We start from the raw sequence: 23,913 nt of genomic DNA on the forward strand, positions 1-23,913 counted from the left end.
GTGTGAGAGCCTTCGTTGGATGAGGACAGACTGGTGGGGACGGTTGGCGAGGACGAGGGACGTGATCTCGCGCTATTGCAGCGCTGCTGTGGTAATAGCGTAGTGGCACTGCTTGTTTCCACAAGCAGGTGGACGGTAGCGCCAGCGCGCGGCACCTCGACGACAACAACAACCCTTGTGGCCGTGTTTATCACGCGCGGATCTGCAGCGACCACATCCGAGTTGCTGGACAGGGGGCCTCTTCTGCCCCATATACGTATTGCCTGCTCTTTTCCGCTGCATTAGTTGAAGGCGCTGATGAACAGCTTCTCGGTGCTCAATGAACAGGACAAGACGCTGGACTACGACGCCTACTTTGCCTCGCAGGAGACGCTGAACCTGATCGCGGTCAAGACGGGCGCCAGCATCGCGTTCGTGGCCACCAAGACGTTCGGCACGCGGGCCCGTTGGTGTGCGTAGGCAACAGCGACAGGACGGTCGACTTCTTCGCACGCTGAGCGGTAACGTCCGGTACTGAAAGCCGGCCAAGGACCCCAACGTGCACCCCGTGTTTTTCGAGCAGAAGAACGTCGTCGGCTCGAGGGTGGCGAGGTCCAAGATCAAGAGCATGTCGTTCCGCACGTTCAGCGGCGTGACGTCCAAGGACACGACGCTGAGTGGCCTGACCATCGACAACCGCGCCGGCAACGGCATTACCAAGAACACCGGCGGGGACAGTCACCAAGATGGAGTTGCACGGCGCAATGTTGGTGCTCTTCTTGAAGGTGCCCGTGATGTGGCAGGCGACTGCTGCTGCAGCTGGGTCAGCCGATCCTGTTGCTGCTGCTTGGCGACTGCAAATCGGTACTCATTTTGGGAAAAGCCCTCCCAACGCACCGCTCTCAGCAAGATTTTTGGAGCTGCGGACGGCATCTGGGAGCCGCAGGTAAACATGGGAGGGGACCGGGAGGCTCCTGTTGTGGCGGATTACGTCGCGGAATGGCCTGGAGTGACCCGAGTTGCGTGTGATTCGGCGGTCGAGCGCCAATGCACACTGGCGCTGTTGAGGCCATGCCCATAATAACAACACTCTGCGAGAGAGGGAATTTTGTGGTGCTGCAGATGGATGATACCGGTGGCAAACTGCGTCGAGCACTGGTCCGATATTCGTCCCTTGAGTAGATTCATTGATCAAGGCGAGTGAGGATGCGTTCGTAAACGAGTTCGAGCTTGACATCCTCATGCCAGTGCTGTCGACACCTGCCAAAAAACGATTGCTGCTCCAATCGCCGTAATGGCGCTGCGAAAGGGGATATAAAGCTAGTAGCTTCAAGCTACATAAGACGGTTTGGGGCGGGTGACGACGGTTGACCCGAACATGGCATTAGAAAACAGGACAGACCGGCATTGACAGGATTTTATAGTCGAATACTGTTGAAATACAAACTAATTACAAAAAAACCAAAAGAAAATGTATACTCATTCATTGTCGAGGGCTACTAGCAATTGGGGCGGTTAACCGCCATGTCCGTGCGAGGATTGTTTCGAGCTGCGTCGCTTTCCTGTAGGTTTTCGGAACTGCAATTTCTTGTCAAGGTTCACCGGGATACTCTTTCCACAATCCCAGTGCTCATGCCAAATTGCATAGCACGACTTCTTTTCGCCGAATGACTCATGCCGCACCATTTGGCAGAGATAAACACTAAGAAACAAAACACTGCGAGTTTAATACCCCGCGAGTAAAATCAATGAAACTTCACTTACTCGCCGGTGTGACCGTCCGAACAAGCCCGACAGTACCACTTGGTATTTTTCCCCCTCTTTCCTTGTGGGGCCAGTAAGCTGCAGACCTTACATGCTCGATGCATCCGCTTGCGGTTAGGATTTCCGACTTCAACTTGAAAGTCTTGCGTTTCAGTGGGTTCATGGTTCGACAAATTTACCCTTCGACCCGTGGGCCTACACGGGACAACCAATGGGGGTTGAAATGGCTTTTAGAGGAACAATGCCATGTTAGCAATCGCTTCACTGTCAAAAGAAAACAAAAACTGCTGCAAATAACGTACCATCGGTGATTCCAGCATATCTTCTGGTTGCGTTGCCAGAAGTTGGGCATGTAGCGTTGTGAGAAATTCCGAATGACTCAAGCCAGACTTCCCTAGTCTCTGGTTGTGTTCCCGGTGGATAATGTAAGCGTTAACGAGCGCTATGTCAAGCTACCCCAGGAACAGACTTCAGGAAAAGTTAGCAAACTCTCAACAAGCAACCAAAATTCCTGTCGTACTTACGTCTTGTAGTACTTCTTGAATTTGAATGCCTGCTGAAGTGAAAACAGCTGAAGTCGGAGTTGATCGTGAATATCAACACCTCCCATGTTGTTATGGTAGTCTATTACCAACTTCGGGCAAGGAATATCGGTGGGTTCGCCTTCCACCCAGGATTTTCGAACTACAAGATAAGCAATAACAACAGACCACCAACATTAGATTAGATGACAATCCAACCAATGTATGCAAAGCACCAACCTGTAGTTAGCTGCTGCACACTGGCACATGTCGCAAGAAAATGAACAGGCTTCGAGTCCCACCAGCAACACGCTAGCATATCGGGAGCTGCTTTGCATCGGGCCAGAAGATGTGATCCGCGAGGAATATCACTAGGCCGTTTCTTGCGCTTTCTTTCAGGTCCGATGGAAACACAATGCGTCAGGTCTGAATTGTACCCACTGTGTAGATCTTGTTCGATAGTAGTTCAAGCGCCAGCGCGACAGACGTATAGAACCTATCAATGACAACAATTCGATAGTCTTGGCGCTCGCTTGGAAGAACTTTGTCTAGATTTCGTAGAACTGCGGCCGGTCCAGATTTGTCGTCAATTGTTTGTTTACCACCGAGATGAGCCTTTTTTCCACAGTAGACTTCCAGTCTAACAATGTGCGCACATTACCACAGGTTAGTTTAGTAGATTCGTTCCTGTAAACAGAGTTTAATACATTACCTCATGTAGTAGGACGTGCGCGGACAGCAAGTCATAAAAAGCTTCGTTCCCCATTTATGAGGGTTATCCTTCATAAACATCCGTGTCCCGTTGAATTTCGAATGGGAAGGAATCATTCCCTCGTCGAACGACACAATGGGTCCAGGATTGTAGCCTTTTTTGAAGGTTTCCTGAATTGTGTCGACAACAGGGCGGATTTTCCACGCTGTATCTTGCTGTGCCATGGGGTCGTTGTTATCGGAGAAGTGCAGATGTTGCATTATCTCGTCGAACCTGTAAAGTCGATAAACAATCGTTAGAGGGGAATAATATATTCACCTCATCACCTAACAGGCCGTACATTACCTGTTTCGAGGCATCCATGAACCAAACGTTCCAGCCGGAATTGCACCAGTCCTCGTGGTGCTCCAATGGCTCGAAAGACGCCGTTTATGCGGGCAGAGCATGCGCGCTATCAAGAGCCCGAACACGACAGCATACTCATGGGGCGCGAAAGGTTCCATACGTCTAAGGCGCTGGCGTATCTGCTTCAGCGATTCAACGTCCTTTGATCTCTTACCCCGACGCTTGGATCGCTTTTGGCGGTCTCTTATCTTTCGAGCTCGCGTAATAACCGTCTGCGCAGCGTACCGGTTACTTTCATCCGCGATCGTGTGCAGGAGATGCTTCGGGGAAAAAACCAGAACAACTCTATTGAGGACTCCGCGATCTTGAGAATGACATCTGTCGGTCCCCATGCGCCTTCATACAGCCCACGATAGTCTGGGTTTCTTTCCATGGGTCCTGAAACTGCAAAACGGTGAGCGAGGATTTATCACTAAATAATATGCGTAGCTAGCATATCACCTTACCTGGCTCCCACCCAACGTCTCCCAGGATTTAATCTCATTTCGGTTTTTTGCCATCTTTATCAGTGCGTCGTCATCATTTATGTTGTCCGTCTCATCCGCAGAGCTTGTATCATCATCCTGGGCTTGCGGGTCTTGCATTGCCCAATCCTCCAAAGATGAGTCTTCACTATCGCATCCCTCATCAGACGCCCCGTCAGACTCAAGTCTGGTGTATATTTCGCGATCGTTCTCCCGAAGCACATTGACATCGGCCGTTGTTGCCAACACTTGTTCTCGATGGTTCGCGCGTTGAGCATCGATCATATCGTCGAATACATCGCTTACGTCAGCCTCATCGCTTTCACGATAACTTGCGTCACTTGTCTCTGAGCCGATCAAAGCGTTTGCGCGTTCGAGCAGCTCTAGATTCGATACCAAGACCGTGGGCCGGGCCCCAGCAACTACTGCTATCGAACCAGCTCGTGGTGGGAGTCTCTTGGACCTTTGCGTCTGTGTCATGGCCGTAGCAGCTGACCCCGTTGATCCCACCACCGCGGACTCGCTGGCAGCAGCGGACTCCGACACCTTGGCCGCTCGTGGTGCACGTCGCTTGATGGGCTTCGGCTTCTATGCCGTGGCCGCAGTTGTCCCAGTTGGACCAGCGATCGCAGCCTCGCAACTAGCACCGGGCTCCGGCTGCTTGGGTGTTGTGTGCTCCTGCACCAAGGGGGGAGTGAACGCAACTGGCGAGGCCCCGATACCAGCAGCACACTCCGTCCCAGTTTCCGTGAGTGGGCATGCGGTGCGTCGCCGAGGGCGCTTGGGGGGAGGGGGGGGGGGGGGCTATCAGCACGACCACGTTTCCTTCCAACCATATTAGAAAATAAATGGAGCTGGAGTCCAGTTATGTGGCCGACATTATTTACGTACACCCAGTGTACTGGGTGTACAGTACTTAAAAGTACAGATTTCGATCCTAAGAGCACTGCCACCTGGTGGAGGCAAAAGCTAAGGCCTGTGATTAGTCAATTAGGGTGTATGGCATAACATATAGAAGGTGATAGCATAGGTAATTCGGTACTTGCCCCTACGTGCGAGATCACGTCCCTCGTCCTCGCCAACCGTCCCCACTGGTCTGTCCCCATCCACCGAAGGCTCTCGCACACCGTCGCTGTGCTCCAGGCCGATGGAGCCGCAGTACTATGTTCGGCAACGCCCGCTCGTACAGAATCGCATTGCCCATCGACTCGGCCACAGTGCCACCGGAGATCGCGAATCTCGAGCTAAGCTTACCCGATGCCAATCATCGACACAGATTATGTAGTGCAGCTAGTGTCCATGGTTTGCCTACCGCGCTCGCGAGGGCGACGAATCCTTCAGGCTACCCGGTCGTTCACTGTACTAGGGTTTTCTAGGAACCTGAATCAATAACTAGAAGACATTGAGCAAGGGCAGTAAGTTGTGAACTTACCCTGTAAAGGAATACATGAAGGTTTGCTGTCCTCTTAGTGTGCGTTTTAGTTTGTGAGCTCGATGCCGGAACCCACTACAAAGATACTTTTAGTTGAAAAAGGAAAGATGACTTAGATGATCGACGGCCAAGGCCGGGCAAGTGAAGAAGATAGTCATTGGCGAAGTGATGGTTGCGCCGGCGGTGGTTCCGCGCGCGCTGCAGCCGATTTTCGCGATCGTGAACGCACCTATGTCTTGCGAGAAGCGCTGCTGGAGTGCCGTAAGGAATACTTGGGGACACGCAGGCGTGGTACAAGTTTTTTTTTAATTTGTTGCGGTTTTGACGACTATCTACTTCCGATACTGCGCGCTGCAGCGGCCTCGCCTACGGGATGCGTGCCTTCCGGACACGAACCCGCAGTAGTAGCCCATCGGAGGCTAGAGACAAGTCGGCGAACGAAGATGTGAAGGCGGTGTTGCGGCCGGTACGCAACTCGTTCGATGAGAACTTGTTGGAGACGATGTGCGAGACCCGATGGGACGTGGACTTCGAGGACTTGACGAACGACTTCTTGGTGTAAAAATCACGGGGATGACGGCGAGCCTGAAGAACAGGGAACTGCAGACATGGACGGGATGATCGGTGACGAGGTGAAGCTCAACACTTCGATCTCCGACGTCGAGGCCAAGGTGACGGCGTACTTCTTGTCAACGAGATCATTATAAGCAACGGCATGCACGACCTTTTCGTTAGGTAGGAATATGTGAAGCAGGTTATTGGAGGAGGAAGTTATTGCCGGAGCACTTGGGCTAGAAGGTGAAGAACGAGCTCGAGTATCGAAGTGGCGAAGCCAAGCGCGAGGAAATTGTACTCTGTGGTGAGTGCTCTTGCGTTAGCCGGACAAGGAGACCCATGCGGTCAAGGAACTAGGACCCTGAAGAGAGAAGTCTGGAAGGTTTCCCGGGGGTGCCAGCTCCCGTTCTAGTTTTCGTCAGATCAAGACCAGAAACACACTACTGTCAAGCTCCTAACAGCGTCAACTGCGCGCTTGCATCAGCGAAACCCACTACATGTACTGTTCAAGCTCCTAGTAGCGTCAACCGCGCGCTTGCACCAGCGGGATACCGTCTGCAGCGCACAATGCCTTGGGATCACACCAGCGCCGACAACGACTAGCCTCAGCACCCTTGTTCTAGACGGGCGGGACACCACATCCATCGAGTACTCTACGTCACTCTATGCCGTCGTCAGGTGGTGAGGGATAAATATTGCGGCTATATGTGTATGGTGCGCCACTTGATTCTGTTCCTGGCATGCGTCGACAGCACCAACATGAGGGGCAAAGTCGCTATGGCGCCGCCAGTTCTCAGCTCCGTCTACAGGAACTGCAAGCCGAGCACTAGCCGACCAGTCGGTACCGACACCGTGCTGTATTGACTCAATACGAAACGCACCGAGATGACCGGATTCTACTGAAAGTAAAAATGACGAATCGGCCAAACGTTGCTACATGTCCACTCCATAAGTAGCCGGGATACTACAACTATGAAATGGACGAACGAAAATTAGCAATACAAATTCGAATCCACTTGACTTCATCTTCTGGAGATGGTGCCAGACAGCATCAGCAATACCAGACAGACAACTTCAGGAGCTACAGACGTAGCATTGGCGTGGGTTCGATTGGCTGGGTTTGCTTGGTGACGCATCCGAGATACACTCGCAATTCGTATATTAGAAAATGAGCTCGTACAGATTTTTCGCGAAATGTTCTATGTAATTACGTGATGGGTAATTGTTTTTACGACGTTTTTACGAAATGGGTCTTTGTGCCCAAATTGAGATTACTGGCTCGTGCGCGTTTGATGTCGCCCCTCCTGCATTTCATACAAACAATATGACTGTTTTGGACGTCGATTACCCAGATGTCACCCTTCCTCTTTTTTATTCAAAACATAACATGTTTTCGCATGTCAACCCGTGGATATGTCGCCTATCCCCAACTAATATTTTATTTAAGAGTTGCTTGACACGTCAACATTTTACCGTGGGATCGGCGCTACGAAAGCGTCATTCAAAATATTTCCTCGCCGTGAAAGTGCTGCTGCAGCAGAGCAAGACAGGATGTGGGTTACGGCATCACTCGTCGAGAAGGCTCAAGGCTTGTGGAGTGTCAAAATCTATCTCGGTTGTTTCACGAATGTGATGCCAAGACGCTCCTGCGTTTGCCGTCGACGCTCCTCCTGGCGTTTTGTACTGAGAGAGGATGCTGTTCCCAACGGTGCCGGGCAGCTCCGTGCACGTCATGGTGCTTTCAATCAAGCCCAGAGGCGCCCTGGCGAAATTGAAGTTCCACAATTGCAGACTGAACGCATGGAATTTTACATGTAGATGTACAGTACTATTACAAGCAGTTATATCGCCCGTATCGTATTTAATCCTATTGGATAATCAATAGCGATGCGTTCTAGCATACAGTCGTGCACAATGCGCGTCTTGTAATCGGATCACTGTCCAGCCAATGGCAGTGTACAGTAGTCAAGCAATGTAGAGCGTTGTTATTCGATGCCGTGGACTTGGCGGCGCCAGCATGCATTGCACTCGACTCCGTTGGTTACTACGCGACTCGGGCCACTCCAGGCCATTCTTCGACGCAATCTGCCAGGACAGGAGCCTCCCATTCCCCTCCCTTGTTCACCTGCGGCGCCCAGATGCCGTCCGCAGCGCCAAAAAGCTTGTTGTGAGCGGTGCGTTGCGATCTGTGAACAGAGCTACTCCGGATGTCGACACCTACACTTATTCATGGTACTGTCGGATCCTCGAATCGACAGCTTGCAGCCAACAACAGTAGCTCACGCTACCGGCGGCCACACCAGCTTCTGTAGCCAACAATTGTAGCTTACGCTACCGGCGGCCACTCCACGGCAGGCCTCGATGCAGCTTGTCAGCGGCGTGAACCTCCCCCGCATCGCCCGAAGTGCTTCAGCGCAGCAGCCGCCAGCGGCCGGCATTTTTGTCTCACCGATTTATGGCAGATGATACCACAATTGGCGTCCTTCCACCACAGCTGGTACATGGTACCATCATCGCGTCCTTCCAGCACAGATGCGAGCCTGCGCTACCGACAACCGTTGGACGCAGTACCGCGGCTCCATCGACCTGGAGCACAGCGATGGCGTGCGAGAGCCTTCGTTGGCTGAGGACGGACTAGTGGGGAAAGCAGGCGAGGACGAGGGACGTGATCTCGCGCTATTGCAGCGCTGCCGTGGTAGAATCGTGGAGGCACTGCTCGTATCTATGGCCAGCGTGTCGGCTCTGGTCGTTGTGGGCAACGATGTGAACAAGAAGCGCTTGTGCGCTGCGGTCGGCATGTCGCCGGCATCGATGTGCTGGTCGGATGACGTTAGTCGCAAGCCTCGTCGAGAAGTAGCGTGGAGAGGGTCGAGTTGCGTGTTTTCTGGCGGCGGTGTGGCCGCGTCGAGTGGCAATGCGATTCTGTACGAGCGAGCGTTGCCGACAACCTACCGACAAAGCACTGCGGCTCCATCGGCCTGGAGCACAGCGATGGCGTGCGAGAGCCTTCGTTGGCTGAGGACGGACTAGTGGGGAAAGCAGGCGAGGACGAGGGACGTGATCTCGCGCTATTGCAGCGCTGCCGTGGTAGAATCGTGGAGGCACTGCTCGTATCTATGGCCAGCGTGTTGGCTCCGGTCGTTGTGGGCAACGATGTGAACAAGAAGCGCTTGTGCGCTGCGGTCGGCATGTCGCCGGCATCGATGTGCTGGTCGGATGACGTTAGTCGCAAGCCTCGTCGAGAAGTAGCGTGGAGAGGGTCGAGTTGCGTGTTTTCTGGCGGCGGTGTGGCCGCGTCGAGTGGCAATGCGATTCTGTACGAGCGAGCGTTGCCGACAACCTACCGACAAAGCACTGCGGCTCCATCGGCCTGGAGCACAGCGATGGCGTGCGAGAGCCTTCGTTGGCTGAGGACGGACTAGTGGGGAAAGCGATGGCGTGCGAGAGCCTTCGTTGGCTGAGGACGGACTAGTGGGGAAAGCAGGCGAGGACGAGGGACGTGATCTCGCGCTATTGCAGCGCTGCCGTGGTAGAATCGTGGAGGCACTGCTCGTATCTACGGCCAGCGTGTCGGCTCTGGTCGTTGTGGGCAACGATGTGAACAAGAAGCGCTTGTGCGCTGCGGTCGGCATGTCGCCGGCATAGATGTGCTGGTCGGATGACGTTAGTCGCAAGCCTCGTCGAGAAGTAGCGTGGAGAGGGTCGAGTTGCGTGTTTTCTGGCGGCGGTGTGGCCGCGTCGAGTGGCAATGCGATTCTGTACGAGCGGGCGTTGCCGACAACCTACCGACAAAGCACTGCGGCTCCATCGGCCTGGAGCACAGCGATGGCGTGCGAGAGCCTTCGTTGGCTGAGGACGGACTAGTGGGGAAAGCAGGCGAGGACGAGGGACGTGATCTCGCGCTATTGCAGCGCTGCCGTGGTAGAATCGTGGAGGCACTGCTCGTATCTACGGCCAGCGTGTCGGCTCTGGTCGTTGTGGGCAACGATGTGAACAAGAAGCGCTTGTGCGCTGCGGTCGGCATGTCGCCGGCATAGATGTGCTGGTCGGATGACGTTAGTCGCAAGCCTCGTCGAGAAGTAGCGTGGAGAGGGTCGAGTTGCGTGTTTTCTGGCGGCGGTGTGGCCGCGTCGAGTGGCAATGCGATTCTGTACGAGCGGGCGTTGCCGACAACCTACCGACAAAGCACTGCGGCTCCATCGGCCTGGAGCACAGCGATGGCGTGCGAGAGCCTTCGTTGGCTGAGGACGGACTAGTGGGGAAAGCAGGCGAGGACGAGGGACGTGATCTCGCGCTATTGCAGCCTTGCCGTGGTAGAATCGTGGAGGCACTGCTCGTATCTACGGCCAGCGTGTCGGCTCTGGTCGTTGTGGGCAACGATGTGAACAAGAAGCGCTTGTGCGCTGCGGTCGGCATGTCGCCGGCATCGATGTGCTGGTCGGATGACGTTAGTCGCAAGCCTCGTCGAGAAGTAGCGTGGAGAGGGTCGAGTTGCGTGTTTTCTGGCGGCGGTGTGGCCGCGTCGAGTGGCAATGCGATTCTGTACGAGCGAGCGTTGCCGACAACCTACCGACAAAGCACTGCGGCTCCATCGGCCTGGAGCACAGCGATGGCGTGCGAGAGCCTTCGTTGGCTGAGGACGGACTAGTGGGGAAAGCAGGCGAGGACGAGGGACGTGATCTCGCGCTATTGCAGCCTTGCCGTGGTAGAATCGTGGAGGCACTGCTCGTATCTACGGCCAGCGTGTCGGCTCTGGTCGTTGTGGGCAACGATGTGAACAAGAAGCGCTTGTGCGCTGCGGTCGGCATGTCGCCGGCATCGATGTGCTGGTCGGATGACGTTAGTCGCAAGCCTCGTCGAGAAGTAGCGTGGAGAGGGTCGAGTTGCGTGTTTTCTGGCGGCGGTGTGGCCGCGTCGAGTGGCAATGCGATTCTGTACGAGCGAGCGTTGCCGACAACCTACCGACAAAGCACTGCGGCTCCATCGGCCTGGAGCACAGCGATGGCGTGCGAGAGCCTTCGTTGGCTGAGGACGGACTAGTGGGGAAAGCAGGCGAGGACGAGGGACGTGATCTCGCGCTATTGCAGCGCTGCCGTGGTAGAATCGTGGAGGCACTGCTCGTATCTACGGCCAGCGTGTCGGCTCTGGTCGTTGTGGGCGACGATGTGAACAAGAAGCGCTTGTGCGCTGCGGTCGGCATGTCGCCGGCATCGATGTGCTGGTCGGATGACGTTAGTCGCAAGCCTCGTCGAGAAGTAGCGTGGAGAGGGTCGAGTTGCGTGTTTTCTGGCGGCGGTGTGGCCGCGTCGAGTGGCAATGCGATTCTGTACGAGCGAGCGTTGCCGACAACCTACCGACAAAGCACTGCGGCTCCATCGGCCTGGAGCACAGCGATGGCGTGCGAGAGCCTTCGTTGGCTGAGGACGGACTAGTGGGGAAAGCAGGCGAGGACGAGGGACGTGATCTCGCCCTATTGCAGCGCTGCCGTGGTAGAATCGTGGAGGCACTGCTCGTATCTACGGCCAGCGTGTCGGCTCTGGTTGTTGTGGGCAACGATGTGAACAAGAAGCGCTTGTGCGCTGCGGTCGGCATGTCGCCGGCATAGATGTGCTGGTCGGATGACGTTAGTCGCAAGCCTCGTCGAGAAGTAGCGTGGAGAGGGTCGAGTTGCGTGTTTTCTGGCGGCGGTGTGGCCGCGTCGAGTGGCAATGCGATTCTGTACGAGCGGGCGTTGCCGACAACCTACCGACAAAGCACTGCGGCTCCATCGGCCTGGAGCACAGCGATGGCGTGCGAGAGCCTTCGTTGGCTGAGGACGGACTAGTGGGGAAAGCAGGCGAGGACGAGGGACGTGATCTCGCGCTATTGCAGCCTTGCCGTGGTAGAATCGTGGAGGCACTGCTCGTATCTATGGCCAGCGTGTTGGCTCCGGTCGTTGTGGGCAACGATGTGAACAAGAAGCGCTTGTGCGCTGCGGTCGGCATGTCGCCGGCATCGATGTGCTGGTCGGATGACGTTAGTCGCAAGCCTCGTCGAGAAGTAGCGTGGAGAGGGTCGAGTTGCGTGTTTTCTGGCGGCGGTGTGGCCGCGTCGAGTGGCAATGCGATTCTGTACGAGCGAGCGTTGCCGACAACCTACCGACAAAGCACTGCGGCTCCATCGGCCTGGAGCACAGCGATGGCGTGCGAGAGCCTTCGTTGGCTGAGGACGGACTAGTGGGGAAAGCAGGCGAGGACGAGGGACGTGATCTCGCCCTATTGCAGCGCTGCCGTGGTAGAATCGTGGAGGCACTGCTCGTATCTACGGCCAGCGTGTCGGCTCTGGTCGTTGTGGGCAACGATGTGAACAAGAAGCGCTTGTGCGCTGCGGTCGGCATGTCGCCGGCATAGATGTGCTGGTCGGATGACGTTAGTCGCAAGCCTCGTCGAGAAGTAGCGTGGAGAGGGTCGAGTTGCGTGTTTTCTGGCGGCGGTGTGGCCGCGTCGAGTGGCAATGCGATTCTGTACGAGCGGGCGTTGCCGACAACCTACCGACAAAGCACTGCGGCTCCATCGGCCTGGAGCACAGCGATGGCGTGCGAGAGCCTTCGTTGGCTGAGGACGGACTAGTGGGGAAAGCAGGCGAGGACGAGGGACGTGATCTCGCGCTATTGCAGCGCTGCCGTGGTAGAATCGTGGAGGCACTGCTCGTATCTATGGCCAGCGTGTTGGCTCTGGTCGTTGTGGGCAACGATGTGAACAAGAAGCGCTTGTGCGCTGCGGTCGGCATGTCGCCGGCATAGATGTGCTGGTCGGATGACGTTAGTCGCAAGCCTCGTCGAGAAGTAGCGTGGAGAGGGTCGAGTTGCGTGTTTTCTGGCGGCGGTGTGGCCGCGTCGAGTGGCAATGCGATTCTGTACGAGCGGGCGTTGCCGACAACCTACCGACAAAGCACTGCGGCTCCATCGGCCTGGAGCACAGCGATGGCGTGCGAGAGCCTTCGTTGGCTGAGGACGGACTAGTGGGGAAAGCAGGCGAGGACGAGGGACGTGATCTCGCCCTATTGCAGCGCTGCCGTGGTAGAATCGTGGAGGCACTGCTCGTATCTTTGGCCAGCGTGTTGGCTCTGGTCGTTGTGGGCAACGATGTGAACAAGAAGCGCTTGTGCGCTGCGGTCGGCATGTCGCCGGCATAGATGTGCTGGTCGGATGACGTTAGTCGCAAGCCTCGTCGAGAAGTAGCGTGGAGAGGGTCGAGTTGCGTGTTTTCTGGCGGCGGTGTGGCCGCGTCGAGTGGCAATGCGATTCTGTACGAGCGAGCGTTGCCGACAACCTACCGACAAAGCACTGCGGCTCCATCGGCCTGGAGCACAGTGATGGCGTGCGAGAGCCTTCGTTGGCTGAGGACGGACTAGTGGGGAAAGCAGGCGAGGACGAGGGACGTGATCTCGCGCTATTGCAGCGCTGCCGTGGTAGAATCGTGGAGGCACTGCTCGTATCTATGGCCAGCGTGTTGGCTCTGGTCGTTGTGGGCAACGATGTGAACAAGAAGCGCTTGTGCGCTGCGGTCGGCATGTCGCCGGCATAGATGTGCTGGTCGGATGACGTTAGTCGCAAGCCTCGTCGAGAAGTAGCGTGGAGAGGGTCGAGTTGCGTGTTTTCTGGCGGCGGTGTGGCCGCGTCGAGTGGCAATGCGATTCTGTACGAGCGAGCGTTGCCGACAACCTACCGACAAAGCACTGCGGCTCCATCGGCCTGGAGCACAGTGATGGCGTGCGAGAGCCTTCGTTGGCTGAGGACGGACTAGTGGGGAAAGCAGGCGAGGACGAGGGACGTGATCTCGCCCTATTGCAGCGCTGCCGTGGTAGAATCGTGGAGGCACTGCTCGTATCTATGGCCAGCGTGTTGGCTCCGGTCGTTGTGGGCAACGATGTGAACAAGAAGCGCTTGTGCGCTGCGGTCGGCATGTCGCCGGCATAGATGTGCTGGTCGGATGACGTTAGTCGCAAGCCTCGTCGAGAAGTAGCGTGGAGAGGGTCGAGTTGCGTGTTTTCTGGCGGCGGTGTGGCCGCGTCGAGTGGCAATGCGATTCTGTACGAGCGAGCGTTGCCGACAACCTACCGACAAAGCACTGCGGCTCCATCGGCCTGGAGCACAGTGATGGCGTGCGAGAGCCTTCGTTGGCTGAGGACGGATTAGTGGGGAAAGCAGGCGAGGACGAGGGACGTGATCTCGCGCTATTGCAGCGCTGCCGTGGTAGAATCGTGGAGGCACTGCTCGTATCTATGGCCAGCGTGTCGGCTCCGGTCGTTGTGGGCAACGATGTGAACAAGAAGCGCTTGTGCGCTGCGGTCGGCATGTCGCCGGCATAGATGTGCTGGTCGGATGACGTTAGTCGCAAGCCTCGTCGAGAAGTAGCGTGGAGAGGGTCGAGTTGCGTGTTTTCTGGCGGCGGTGTGGCCGCGTCGAGTGGCAATGCGATTCTGTACGAGCGAGCGTTGCCGACAACCTACCGACAAAGCACTGCGGCTCCATCGGCCTGGAGCACAGTGATGGCGTGCGAGAGCCTTCGTTGGCTGAGGACGGATTAGTGGGGAAAGCAGGCGAGGACGAGGGACGTGATCTCGCGCTATTGCAGCGCTGCCGTGGTAGAATCGTGGAGGCACTGCTCGTATCTATGGCCAGCGTGTCGGCTCCGGTCGTTGTGGGCAACGATGTGAACAAGAAGCGCTTGTGCGCTGCGGTCGGCATGTCGCCGGCATAGATGTGCTGGTCGGATGACGTTAGTCGCAAGCCTCGTCGAGAAGTAGCGTGGAGAGGGTCGAGTTGCGTGTTTTCTGGCGGCGGTGTGGCCGCGTCGAGTGGCAATGCGATTCTGTACGAGCGAGCGTTGCCGACAACCTACCGACAAAGCACTGCGGCTCCATCGGCCTGGAGCACAGTGATGGCGTGCGAGAGCCTTCGTTGGCTGAGGACGGATTAGTGGGGAAAGCAGGCGAGGACGAGGGACGTGATCTCGCGCTATTGCAGCGCTGCCGTGGTAGAATCGTGGAGGCACTGCTCGTATCTATGGCCAGCGTGTCGGCTCCGGTCGTTGTGGGCAACGATGTGAACAAGAAGCGCTTGTGCGCTGCGGTCGGCATGTCGCCGGCATAGATGTGCTGGTCGGATGACGTTAGTCGCAAGCCTCGTCGAGAAGTAGCGTGGAGAGGGTCGAGTTGCGTGTTTTCTGGCGGCGGTGTGGCCGCGTCGAGTGGCAATGCGATTCTGTACGAGCGGGCGTTGCCGACAACCTACCGACAAAGCACTGCGGCTCCATCGGCCTGGAGCACAGCGATGGCGTGCGAGAGCCTTCGTTGGCTGAGGACGGACTAGTGGGGAAAGCAGGCGAGGACGAGGGACGTGATCTCGCCCTATTGCAGCGCTGCCGTGGTAGAATCGTGGAGGCACTGCTCGTATCTATGGCCAGCGTGTCGGCTCCGGTCGTTGTGGGCAACGATGTGAACAAGAAGCGCTTGTGCGCTGCGGTCGGCATGTCGCCGGCATAGATGTGCTGGTCGGATGACGTTAGTCGCAAGCCTCGTCGAGAAGTAGCGTGGAGAGGGTCGAGTTGCGTGTTTTCTGGCGGCGGTGTGGCCGCGTCGAGTGGCAATGCGATTCTGTACGAGCGAGCGTTGCCGACAACCTACCGACAAAGCACTGCGGCTCCATCGGCCTGGAGCACAGTGATGGCGTGCGAGAGCCTTCGTTGGCTGAGGACGGATTAGTGGGGAAAGCAGGCGAGGACGAGGGACGTGATCTCGCGCTATTGCAGCGCTGCCGTGGTAGAATCGTGGAGGCACTGCTCGTATCTATGGTCAGCGTGTCGGCTCCGGTCGTTGTGGGCAACGATGTGAACAAGAAGCGCTTGTGCGCTGCGGTCGGCATGTCGCCGGCATAGATGTGCTGGTCGGATGACGTTAGTCGCAAGCCTCGTCGAGAAGTAGCGTGGAGAGGGTCGAGTTGCGTGTTTTCTGGCGGCGGTGTGGCCGCGTCGAGTGGCAATGCGATTCTGTACGAGCGGGCGTTGCCGACAACCTACCGACAAAGCACTGCGGCTCCATCGGCCTGGAGCACAGCGATGGCGTGCGAGAGCCTTCGTTGACTGAGGACGGACTAGTGGGGAAAGCAGGCGAGGACGAGGGACGTGATCTCGCGCTATTGCAGCGCTGCCGTGGTAGAATCGTGGAGGCACTGCTCGTATCTACGGCCAGCGTGGCGGCGTTGGCCGCAGTCGATACTGATTTGATCAGAAAAAGCTGTTTTAGGCGTTGCGGACGGCAATCCGTTGACGCTGGCGCGCCGTTCGGTCAACAGCGTTTCCATTAGTGATGGGAGCTGTGAAGCTCGATTCCGTTGAGTAGTATTTGAAGCTGCGTACTACACTGAGCAGCTTATGCTGGCAAGCACACATCAAACACGTTGGCTAGGACGGTGTTGAATATCTTTGAAAAATAAAACAAACAGGTAGCTAGAGGAAAAAGCAAAGGATATGTATTTGAAGCGTGTTAGTTGCCTGCAATACCGTTAGCACGTTCAATCTGCTCTCGGTCCGCAGGTACCAAGTTCGAAAGTGGCTCCAGTGTATTGGGCCAGTTCATCAAGACCCTGAGGTCGCCGTCTGCTGGATAGTGTATACCCCGTATAACCTCGTAGTGGTATGTAGGAGGCCCGACAGGCATTTGCTGTGCTCGGCGTAGGTACCTTGCAAGGGCGCGTGCATCCGCAGGGTACAAGGCGGACAAAGGTTCGAGCGTGTCCTCCCATTCCACCCACGCTCGGATCTCTCCATCCGCCATTCGCTCAGTACCAACTACGCGCACGTAGGGATACGCCCTCTCCTCAGGCGGTACTTCATCAACTTGCGGCGGGTCCTCGTCAGTCTCGGACTCAGCGTCAGTCGTCTCTCCTGGTGAGCCGGGCGGAGGACTAGAGGCTGTCGGGGCACTAGCTGCTCTCGGCGGACTAGAAGCTCTCGGCGGACTAGGAGCTCCAAGAGGACTACCCGCTTTCGGTGGACCGGGAGCTATCGCCAAGCCAGGAGCACCCGTCGTCCGACGAGCTCTCTCCGGACTAGGAGCTCTCGCCGGACTAGGAACACTAATGCCATACACACCTCCTTCTTCCTCTTTCTCTTCGCCTTCGTCATACGTATAGTCTTCGTCGCTAGCGAAACCGTCGTCACTGATCTGGCTGGTCGTCGCAGCGCTGACCGCGTCGATCTCTTGATTGCCGGACTTCGCCGAGCATGGAGCTCCCAGGGAACTGGTATCTCTCGCTGGACCAGACGCTGTCAGCACACCAGAAACTCTCGTTAGGTCAAACGCTGTCGGGGGGCTTGGTGATCTAGGAGGACTTGTCGGGACAGAAGCTGGTGATTGTGGTGATCGCAACGGAGCTCTTGGCGGGGGCGTCGGGGTGGACAGAGATGGATGCGGAGTCAGCAGCGGGAACGCGGCAAGCATTGTCCATGCTGGGGGTGAAAGTCCTGCTGTTGCTGGCGCTGCTGCTTGGTACTGCGCTGATGCCTGCGGTGAGCCGATCTCCTCGCAATGACCACCAAGGTCGTGGGTAGGAAAATACCAAATGACCAGGTCGACAGTGCGTTGCGCCTTTAGAGTTATTTTTTTCTTCTAAACCCGACTGCTTGACTATACATGTAGTAGACGCATGTGCTTTTGGTCGAACGTGGTGGAGTCCATCGCCAAGGCCGGTGATATCTCGCAGTACCCATGGCGCGACAGCTCGACTACCTGGTTAGCCCGTCCCTCTCTAGGGCTCTCGCACGGCATGTCGTCATAGAGCCAATCGAGCCACGATAGTTCCCAGCAGGGCGTTGACAACACGACCTGTGGATGTAGTGCACGACCACGTTCACAAACGCATCTTATCTGTCGCCTTCTTGCCATGGTGCCGTCGAAACACACAGCTCGGGTCCATCCTCCACGTAGCTTGCCACCTATCGCCAACAGTGACCAGGCTAAAAATGCACAAAAGCGCACAGCACAAGCGCTTCTTGTTCACATCGTTGCCCACAACGACCAGAGCCGACACGCTGGCCGTAGATACGAGCAGTGCCTCCACGATACTACCACGGCAGGGCTGCAATAGCGCGAGATCACGTCCCTCGTCCTCGCCTGCTTTCCCCACTAATCCGTCCTCATCCACCGAAGGCTCTTGCACGCCGGCGCTGTGCTCCAGCTGATGGAGCCGCGATACTGCGTCGATCGGTTGTCGGCAACGCCCGCTCGTACAGAATCGCATTGCCACTCGACGCGGCCACACCGCCGCCAGAAAACACGCAACTCGACCCTCTCCACGCTACTCCTCGACGTGGCTTGCCGCCAACATCATTCCGACCAGCACGTCTATGCCGGCGACATGCCGACCGCAGCGCACAAGCGCTTCTTGCTCATATCACTGCGCCAAAAAGCTTGTTGTGAGTGGTGCGTTGCATTCTGTGAACAGAGCTACACCGGATGTCGACACCTACACTTATTCATGGTACTGTCGGATCCTCGAATCGACAGCTTGCAGCCAACAACAGTAGCTCACGCTACTGGCGGCCACTCCACCAGCCCTTGTAGCCAACAACAGTAGCTCACGCTACCGGCGGCCACACCAGCTTCTGTAGCCAACAATTGTAGCTTACGCTACCGGCGGCCACTCCACGGCAGGCCTCGATGCAGCTTGTCAGCGGCGTGAACCTCCCCCGCATCGCCCGAAGTGCTTCAACGCAGCAGCCGCCAGCGGCCGCCATTTTTGTCTCACGGATTTATGGCACATGGTACCACAATTGGCGTCCTTCCACCACAGCTGGTACATGGTACCATAATCGCGTCCTTCCAGCACAGATGCGAGCCGGCGTTGCCGACAACCGACCGACATAGTACCGCGGCTCCAACGACCTGGAGCACAGCGACGGCATGCGAGAGCCTTCGGTGGATGAGGACACTCGGCTCTGGTCGTTGTGGGCAACGATGTGAACAAGAAGCGCTTGTGCTGTGCGCTTTGAAAACATCAACATCAATCTATAATATTGTCATTGCCACATATTCAACGTAGTAATAGATCAGAGACTTACCTGATCCTCGAGACTCCTCTTCACCACGAGCTTTCCCGACTCTTTCACTTGATGCCGTACCTTGTCCAGAGCAGCCCCAGGGAGAAACCGAGTCGGGCCACGGCAACACTCTTCCTTCATCCGGCCTAGTGTACCTTCGAAAGTACCAGGTAAAAGCTTCAATTGAGCCGAGTCTCCCAGCTCCGATATCACAAATCGCAGTCCTTGTTGCGAAGCGACTAGCGCAGTCGATACCGCAACGTTTGCCCTGCCAACAACGCCCAACAGCTCACCAAGACTGCTGCAGCAACTTGTCAGTCGATTGCTCATTTCATGCGAGTTCGAGACGATGCCTGCGATCAGCGAGTTCATGTCTTGCAGCAGCTGTATCAGATTAGTTTCCCGCTCGCTCGAAGCTTGAGTCGCAGCACGCACTTGCTTGAGCTCCTTCTGCAACGTCGTGATCGTCTCAATAGCTTTTTGGAACCTCTATTTGAGCATCTGGTTTTCCTTGACACGCTCACTGTTCTTGTCCACTTCTGTTCTGAATCGAATCCCGTCGGTCTCGCGCTGGTGTTTCTCGTCTTTGAGAGCATTATCTGCCTCCAGAGCACGCTTGGACATCTCATCCAGCTTGGCTTGCAGGGTTCGGACTTGCACGTTCGCATTCTCCTCTGCTCTCTCAGCCTTCGCCTTTGCCTCTCGAAGCAGCTGAGCTACCTCGGTGTCTTGCTTGTCGTTCTTGTACTCTTTGTTCTTGATCATGCTGAAATACTGCTGAGTGAGCAGGTAATTTTTGTCGACCATGTTCTCAGCCTTCCTCGTCGAATGTATCAGGCGCTCGCGCTCGCGCTCGAGGTCATTCACTCTCTCTCGTAGTTTAGCAACCTCGGCGTGACGATCTCCGGTGGGGGAGCTCGCTTTAGATGGTCCCATTGCTTGAACGACACTCGGGAGAGGGAGGTAGTGGGGAGGCGCGCGGGTGGGGGGGCGAGATGATGGCGTGCAGAACGACAGGGGGGAGACGCGCGGGGGGGGAGACGATGGCGTGCAGGACGACATGGGGAGACGCGTTGGGGGGGCGAGACGATGGCGTGCAGGACGACAGGGGGAGGATTCGCACTGGATTCGCAAAAACTGGCTACGAAGCCACACACCTTGTTACCTATCCCTAGAATTTACTGAACATAGAAAACCCGCGAGATATTGCTAGTAGCAGCCTCCGACATGTTTCATGAACGCTTAGGTGCTATTCTTGCCACAATGTCGGAGGTGCATGTAGGAGGTATGTCAGCTGGAAGGACAAAAATATGATACAATGATCTGTTTTATGCAGATTCATACAAAAATCTTTATACGAGTATGTATGAGCCTCCGACAAGCAAACAATCTTGCTTCCACGGAGATGAGCACGGGGAATGAGGGGTTAAAGCGGCAAGTTTACCAACAACAACAAAAGTGCATAGTGCTCAACAATGGGATAGTTGTGAATGTCAAGCTCAGAAAGTAAAAATAAAAAAGCGCGACATTCTGCGAAAGCTCAAGGCATTACAGTTAAAAATGTCCGAAGTTCCGCAACGACTTTGCGATGCTCCATCCGCCACGAAGAGGAGTTCATTCTCCGCTCGACATACTTGGCTGCATTTCTAGTTTGGGGAGCCGGCTCATCGATTCAGCCGAGAAGAGAGCTTTTGGACTCTCACTACTTCACGACTATTTCCCTCTATCTCTCTGATCTACCGTACCAAAGACAACACGTATGATGGAGATGCTGCAGACCGCGGCCTTAGCTACCGCCAATGCAGTTCTCCCAGGATCGGGTCTCATCGTGAACAGCGTCTTCGAGCTCGGCAAAATCTGCAGTGAGGTCGCAGAGCTGCTGACTGGGATGCAGGAGACCGCGGCCTCCATCAAGACGCAGGCTGCCAACATCGAGAGGGACGTGGCGTACTTCCGCTGGGTGCTACAAGTGCTGGAGCGTGTCCACCACAAAAGCAAACTCATGACGGAGCTGCAGAAAATCATCACGAGGCTCGAGACGGAGGTGAAGGAGTACGACCGCGTCATGAAGAAGTTTCTTGAGCAAAACATCCTCAAGCAGCTCGTGTTCCACAACGACATGGACACCGTTAGCGCAAGTGTGAAGGAGACCGCTGGGCAGTTGGTGCAGTGCGTCACAACCGAGTGTGCCATCAACGGAAGTGTCACCTACGGCCACGTGGACCAGTCTGAAGAGCGAGCGAATCGCTACATGAAGTTCATCGATTCGCCCGAAGTGATGAAGGCCATGAGCGACGCCGACAACCAGAAGGAAATTCTAGCGATTATTGCTCGCATGGGGCGACGCAACGAAGCCATGATGCAGAATCCACTGGAGACGAACGACTTGGTGCTGAATGTGATGAAGGAGAAACTATGGGCAAGTTCGAGTCGCGCGGTTCAAGATGAGGTTAAGAACCTTCCGGACTGGTATATTACGGAGGACGAAGTTGACATCGACATGTCAACGATCATCGGGTTCGGCGGAGACGCCAAAACCTACAGGGGTGTGCTTGAAGATGGGACCGCCGTGGCGGTCAAGGTCTATAACGCCAATGTGCAAAAGTCTGAGCAAGCGAAACAAAGATTCTTCGACACAATGCAGCTGTGGGTTCGCCTAAGCCATTTCAACAACGTCTGCCGCCTCTACGGCGCCTGCTACTTCACAGAAACTCCATTTATCGTGATGGAGTACTGCGATTTGGGGTCGCTTGATACGTATCTCCGACAAGAGGGTGTTGACCGGTACAAGGCTAGTATCGAAATTCTTACTCAAGCTTCTCGAGCCATCACCAATATGAATTCTAAGGGCTTTGTGCACGGCGATTTGAAGTCCAATAATATTCTCGTCACCACGGGGATTAACCCGCAAGCAAAACTGTGCGATTTCGACCGAAGTTTTGACTGGAGCGCACTAAAAGATGAACGTCTCGTGAAAGGGACGGCGGTAGACGCAGAAACTGAAATCATGGATGCCGTGCGCTATTTGGCGCCGGAGTGCATTGAAGGGATGCTTCCCAACAGTAATTCTGACTATTCTTTCGGAATGACGCTATATCACGCGTTACTTGGGATGTCGCCATATTTCGACATCACTAGCGACCAAAAGCTGCTCGCCTCCAAGTTGGCCCGCCGACTCCCGCCCCGAAACAAGTAATACATTATTGACGATGCCTGGAAGCTAATTACTAAATGCTGCGATCCCGCTGCAGACCAACGCCCGACGATGGAAAAGGTCCTGGAGTCGATGAAATCGTTGGCAACTCAATCACCTACAGTCGAAACCATGGTTGATGCAGCGATGGGAGTTGGTATTGATCAGATTGATGTACTCGTTCCGCGCCATGGAACTCCGGTTAAATCATCAACGAAGGCTGGGTCTCGAGCAATTCCAAGGTCGTACAAGATAGTTGGGGTCGCGATTGTTGCCATCGTGGCTATTGGTGGGGTATGAAGCCAGATTCGTCGGCGAGTAGTACCAACACTGGAGCAGGATTGACGACTTCTTCGTCAGGCACTAGCGCTGGGTCAGACTTGTCCTCATCTGCGAGTAGTGATTCAAGCACAGGGCCTATACCAACACCAACGCCGACTTCAACTCCTAAGCTATTGGGAACACAGGTATCCACTGTACTGACGAACGATAATGGGGAGTTTGGTCTGTGGGGAGTTGCGGTAGCATCGGATGAATCTGTCTACCTATGTTCTGGGACTCGCATACTTCACATGATCAGTGATGGCACCCTTACGATTTACGCGGGTAGCATCACTTCAGGACATCAAGACGGTGAGTTACTACAGGCAACGTTGAAGACAAGACCCTCTAGACCTTTTCTCGGTCTACCTGAGCTAATTAGACAAGCAAAGGTGGCATGTTTTAGTTTGGGGTGCACAAGAAGCCCAAATTAGAAAACTGAAATCTGAAATTGAAAAACAAAGCTGCCTAACCTTCATTCAATGTGAAGTGGTTCAGTGTACCAAAAACACTACTCGCCGTACAACCATCAATTTCTCGCGTACGGAGACTTCGCGCGCGCGCCAAACGAGCTGCGCTTCGTGGAGGCTGACGCCGCGGGGCTGCGCCCAAGATCGAGGCGGCTTTGAAGCTGTGGCGGGACGAGTGTTGCACATACACGCTCAGCACGCTACGCGCCATGGTCATGAGCGAGTTTAATGTGCTTCTCTCTGGGGCCACGATTTCGCGCCACCTCGTGGGCATGTTCTTTACGGTCAAACAGGTAAAATGTGTGAGCTTATGCGTATATTTAAACGGTACGTTTCTAATCACACGTGCTATTTTTATTGTACGACCGACTCGTGTCGAGCCCACCACGTGCAATAGTGAGGTGAACCAGGAGAAGAGGAAGGCTTTTGCCGAAGCTCTTGTCCGCCACAACGATGATGGCGACCTCGTGGTCTATTTCGACGAAACAAATTTCAATTTGTACACGAAGCGCACGCGCGGACGTGCTAAGAAGGGGAAGCCGGCTGTCGTGAAGCTGCCACCTTCGAAAGGAGGTAACCTGCAGATCCAGTGTGCAGTGTCCTCTGCGTTCGGCGTGGTTGCGTACCGTACGCATCGTGACAGCATCAACATGGACACGAACGCTGCGTTCGTGGAGGCACTGTACACTGCGATCAAGGAGGCAGACGTCTACAAGAACGAGTTCGCCGACAAGAACATCGTTGTCGGCTTCGACAACGCCCCAGCGCATTCCCAGACGGAAGCGCTGGTGCCTGCTCCTGACGACCTCATCCTACTGCGCCTCGGACCTTACAGACCGATGTGCAATCCAATTGAAAACTGCTTCAGCGCTCTCAAGGCGCACATCAAGCGGTTCCTGGCGCTGATGCGTGACGAGATGAACCGCCCCCGAACGCAGCCTACAAGCTCAGGCCCACGCATCTCAAAGACCAAAGCTCGCATGCAGCTGCTCCAGCGTGCTGTGCATGTGAGCATGCC

The 23,913-nt window shown here is 55.6% G+C and overlaps 7 protein-coding genes across 7 annotated transcripts; 4 read left to right on the forward strand and 3 right to left on the reverse strand.

Moving 5' to 3' along the window:
* Nucleotides 1–297: 297 nt before the first annotated feature.
* PHYSODRAFT_256699 (hypothetical protein) lies at nt 298–929 on the forward strand (the record flags this gene model as incomplete). The annotated part of the gene is made up of 3 exons (XM_009525879.1): nt 298–449; nt 583–764; nt 886–929. The coding sequence occupies 3 exons, from the start codon at nt 298–300 to the stop codon at nt 927–929; spliced, it is 378 nt and encodes a 125-aa protein (XP_009524174.1).
* Nucleotides 930–1,494: 565 nt separating this feature from the next.
* PHYSODRAFT_493099 (hypothetical protein) lies at nt 1,495–2,189 on the reverse strand (the record flags this gene model as incomplete). The annotated part of the gene is made up of 3 exons (XM_009525880.1): nt 1,495–1,681; nt 1,744–1,923; nt 2,023–2,189. Coding segments are annotated over 3 exons (534 nt in total), but the record flags the coding sequence as incomplete, so codon positions are not given.
* Nucleotides 2,190–3,666: 1,477 nt separating this feature from the next.
* Nucleotides 3,667–4,325, reverse strand: PHYSODRAFT_299182 (hypothetical protein; the record flags this gene model as incomplete). Its single annotated transcript, XM_009525881.1, has 2 exons — nt 3,667–3,765; nt 3,828–4,325. The coding sequence occupies 2 exons, from the start codon at nt 4,323–4,325 to the stop codon at nt 3,667–3,669; spliced, it is 597 nt and encodes a 198-aa protein (XP_009524176.1).
* A 4,039-nt stretch (nt 4,326–8,364) lies between these two features.
* Nucleotides 8,365–16,116, forward strand: PHYSODRAFT_329402 (hypothetical protein; the record flags this gene model as incomplete). Its single annotated transcript, XM_009525882.1, has 21 exons — nt 8,365–8,690; nt 8,768–9,220; nt 9,255–9,456; nt 9,501–9,848; nt 9,893–10,308; nt 10,386–10,700; nt 10,778–11,092; nt 11,170–11,416; nt 11,461–11,876; nt 11,954–12,200; nt 12,245–12,592; nt 12,637–12,984; nt 13,029–13,376; nt 13,421–13,768; nt 13,813–14,160; nt 14,205–14,552; nt 14,597–14,944; nt 14,989–15,336; nt 15,381–15,728; nt 15,773–16,063; nt 16,102–16,116. The coding sequence occupies 21 exons, from the start codon at nt 8,365–8,367 to the stop codon at nt 16,114–16,116; spliced, it is 6,723 nt and encodes a 2,240-aa protein (XP_009524177.1).
* A 3,284-nt stretch (nt 16,117–19,400) lies between these two features.
* On the reverse strand, nt 19,401–19,847 carry PHYSODRAFT_256521 (hypothetical protein; the record flags this gene model as incomplete). Its single annotated transcript, XM_009525883.1, has 1 exon — nt 19,401–19,847. The coding sequence occupies one exon, from the start codon at nt 19,845–19,847 to the stop codon at nt 19,401–19,403; it is 447 nt and encodes a 148-aa protein (XP_009524178.1).
* A 1,465-nt stretch (nt 19,848–21,312) lies between these two features.
* PHYSODRAFT_493704 (hypothetical protein) lies at nt 21,313–22,107 on the forward strand (the record flags this gene model as incomplete). Its single annotated transcript, XM_009525884.1, has 1 exon — nt 21,313–22,107. One exon carries the CDS (start codon nt 21,313–21,315, stop codon nt 22,105–22,107), a length of 795 nt encoding a protein of 264 aa, XP_009524179.1.
* Nucleotides 22,108–23,104: 997 nt separating this feature from the next.
* PHYSODRAFT_376523 (hypothetical protein) lies at nt 23,105–23,407 on the forward strand (the record flags this gene model as incomplete). The annotated part of the gene is made up of 2 exons (XM_009525885.1): nt 23,105–23,197; nt 23,276–23,407. Coding segments are annotated over 2 exons (225 nt in total), but the record flags the coding sequence as incomplete, so codon positions are not given.
* Nucleotides 23,408–23,913: the final 506 nt, after the last annotated feature.

The sequence above is a fragment of the Phytophthora sojae genome, assembly GCF_000149755.1.
Source record: "Phytophthora sojae unplaced genomic scaffold PHYSOscaffold_3, whole genome shotgun sequence".
NCBI lineage: Eukaryota > Oomycota > Peronosporomycetes > Peronosporales > Peronosporaceae > Phytophthora > Phytophthora sojae.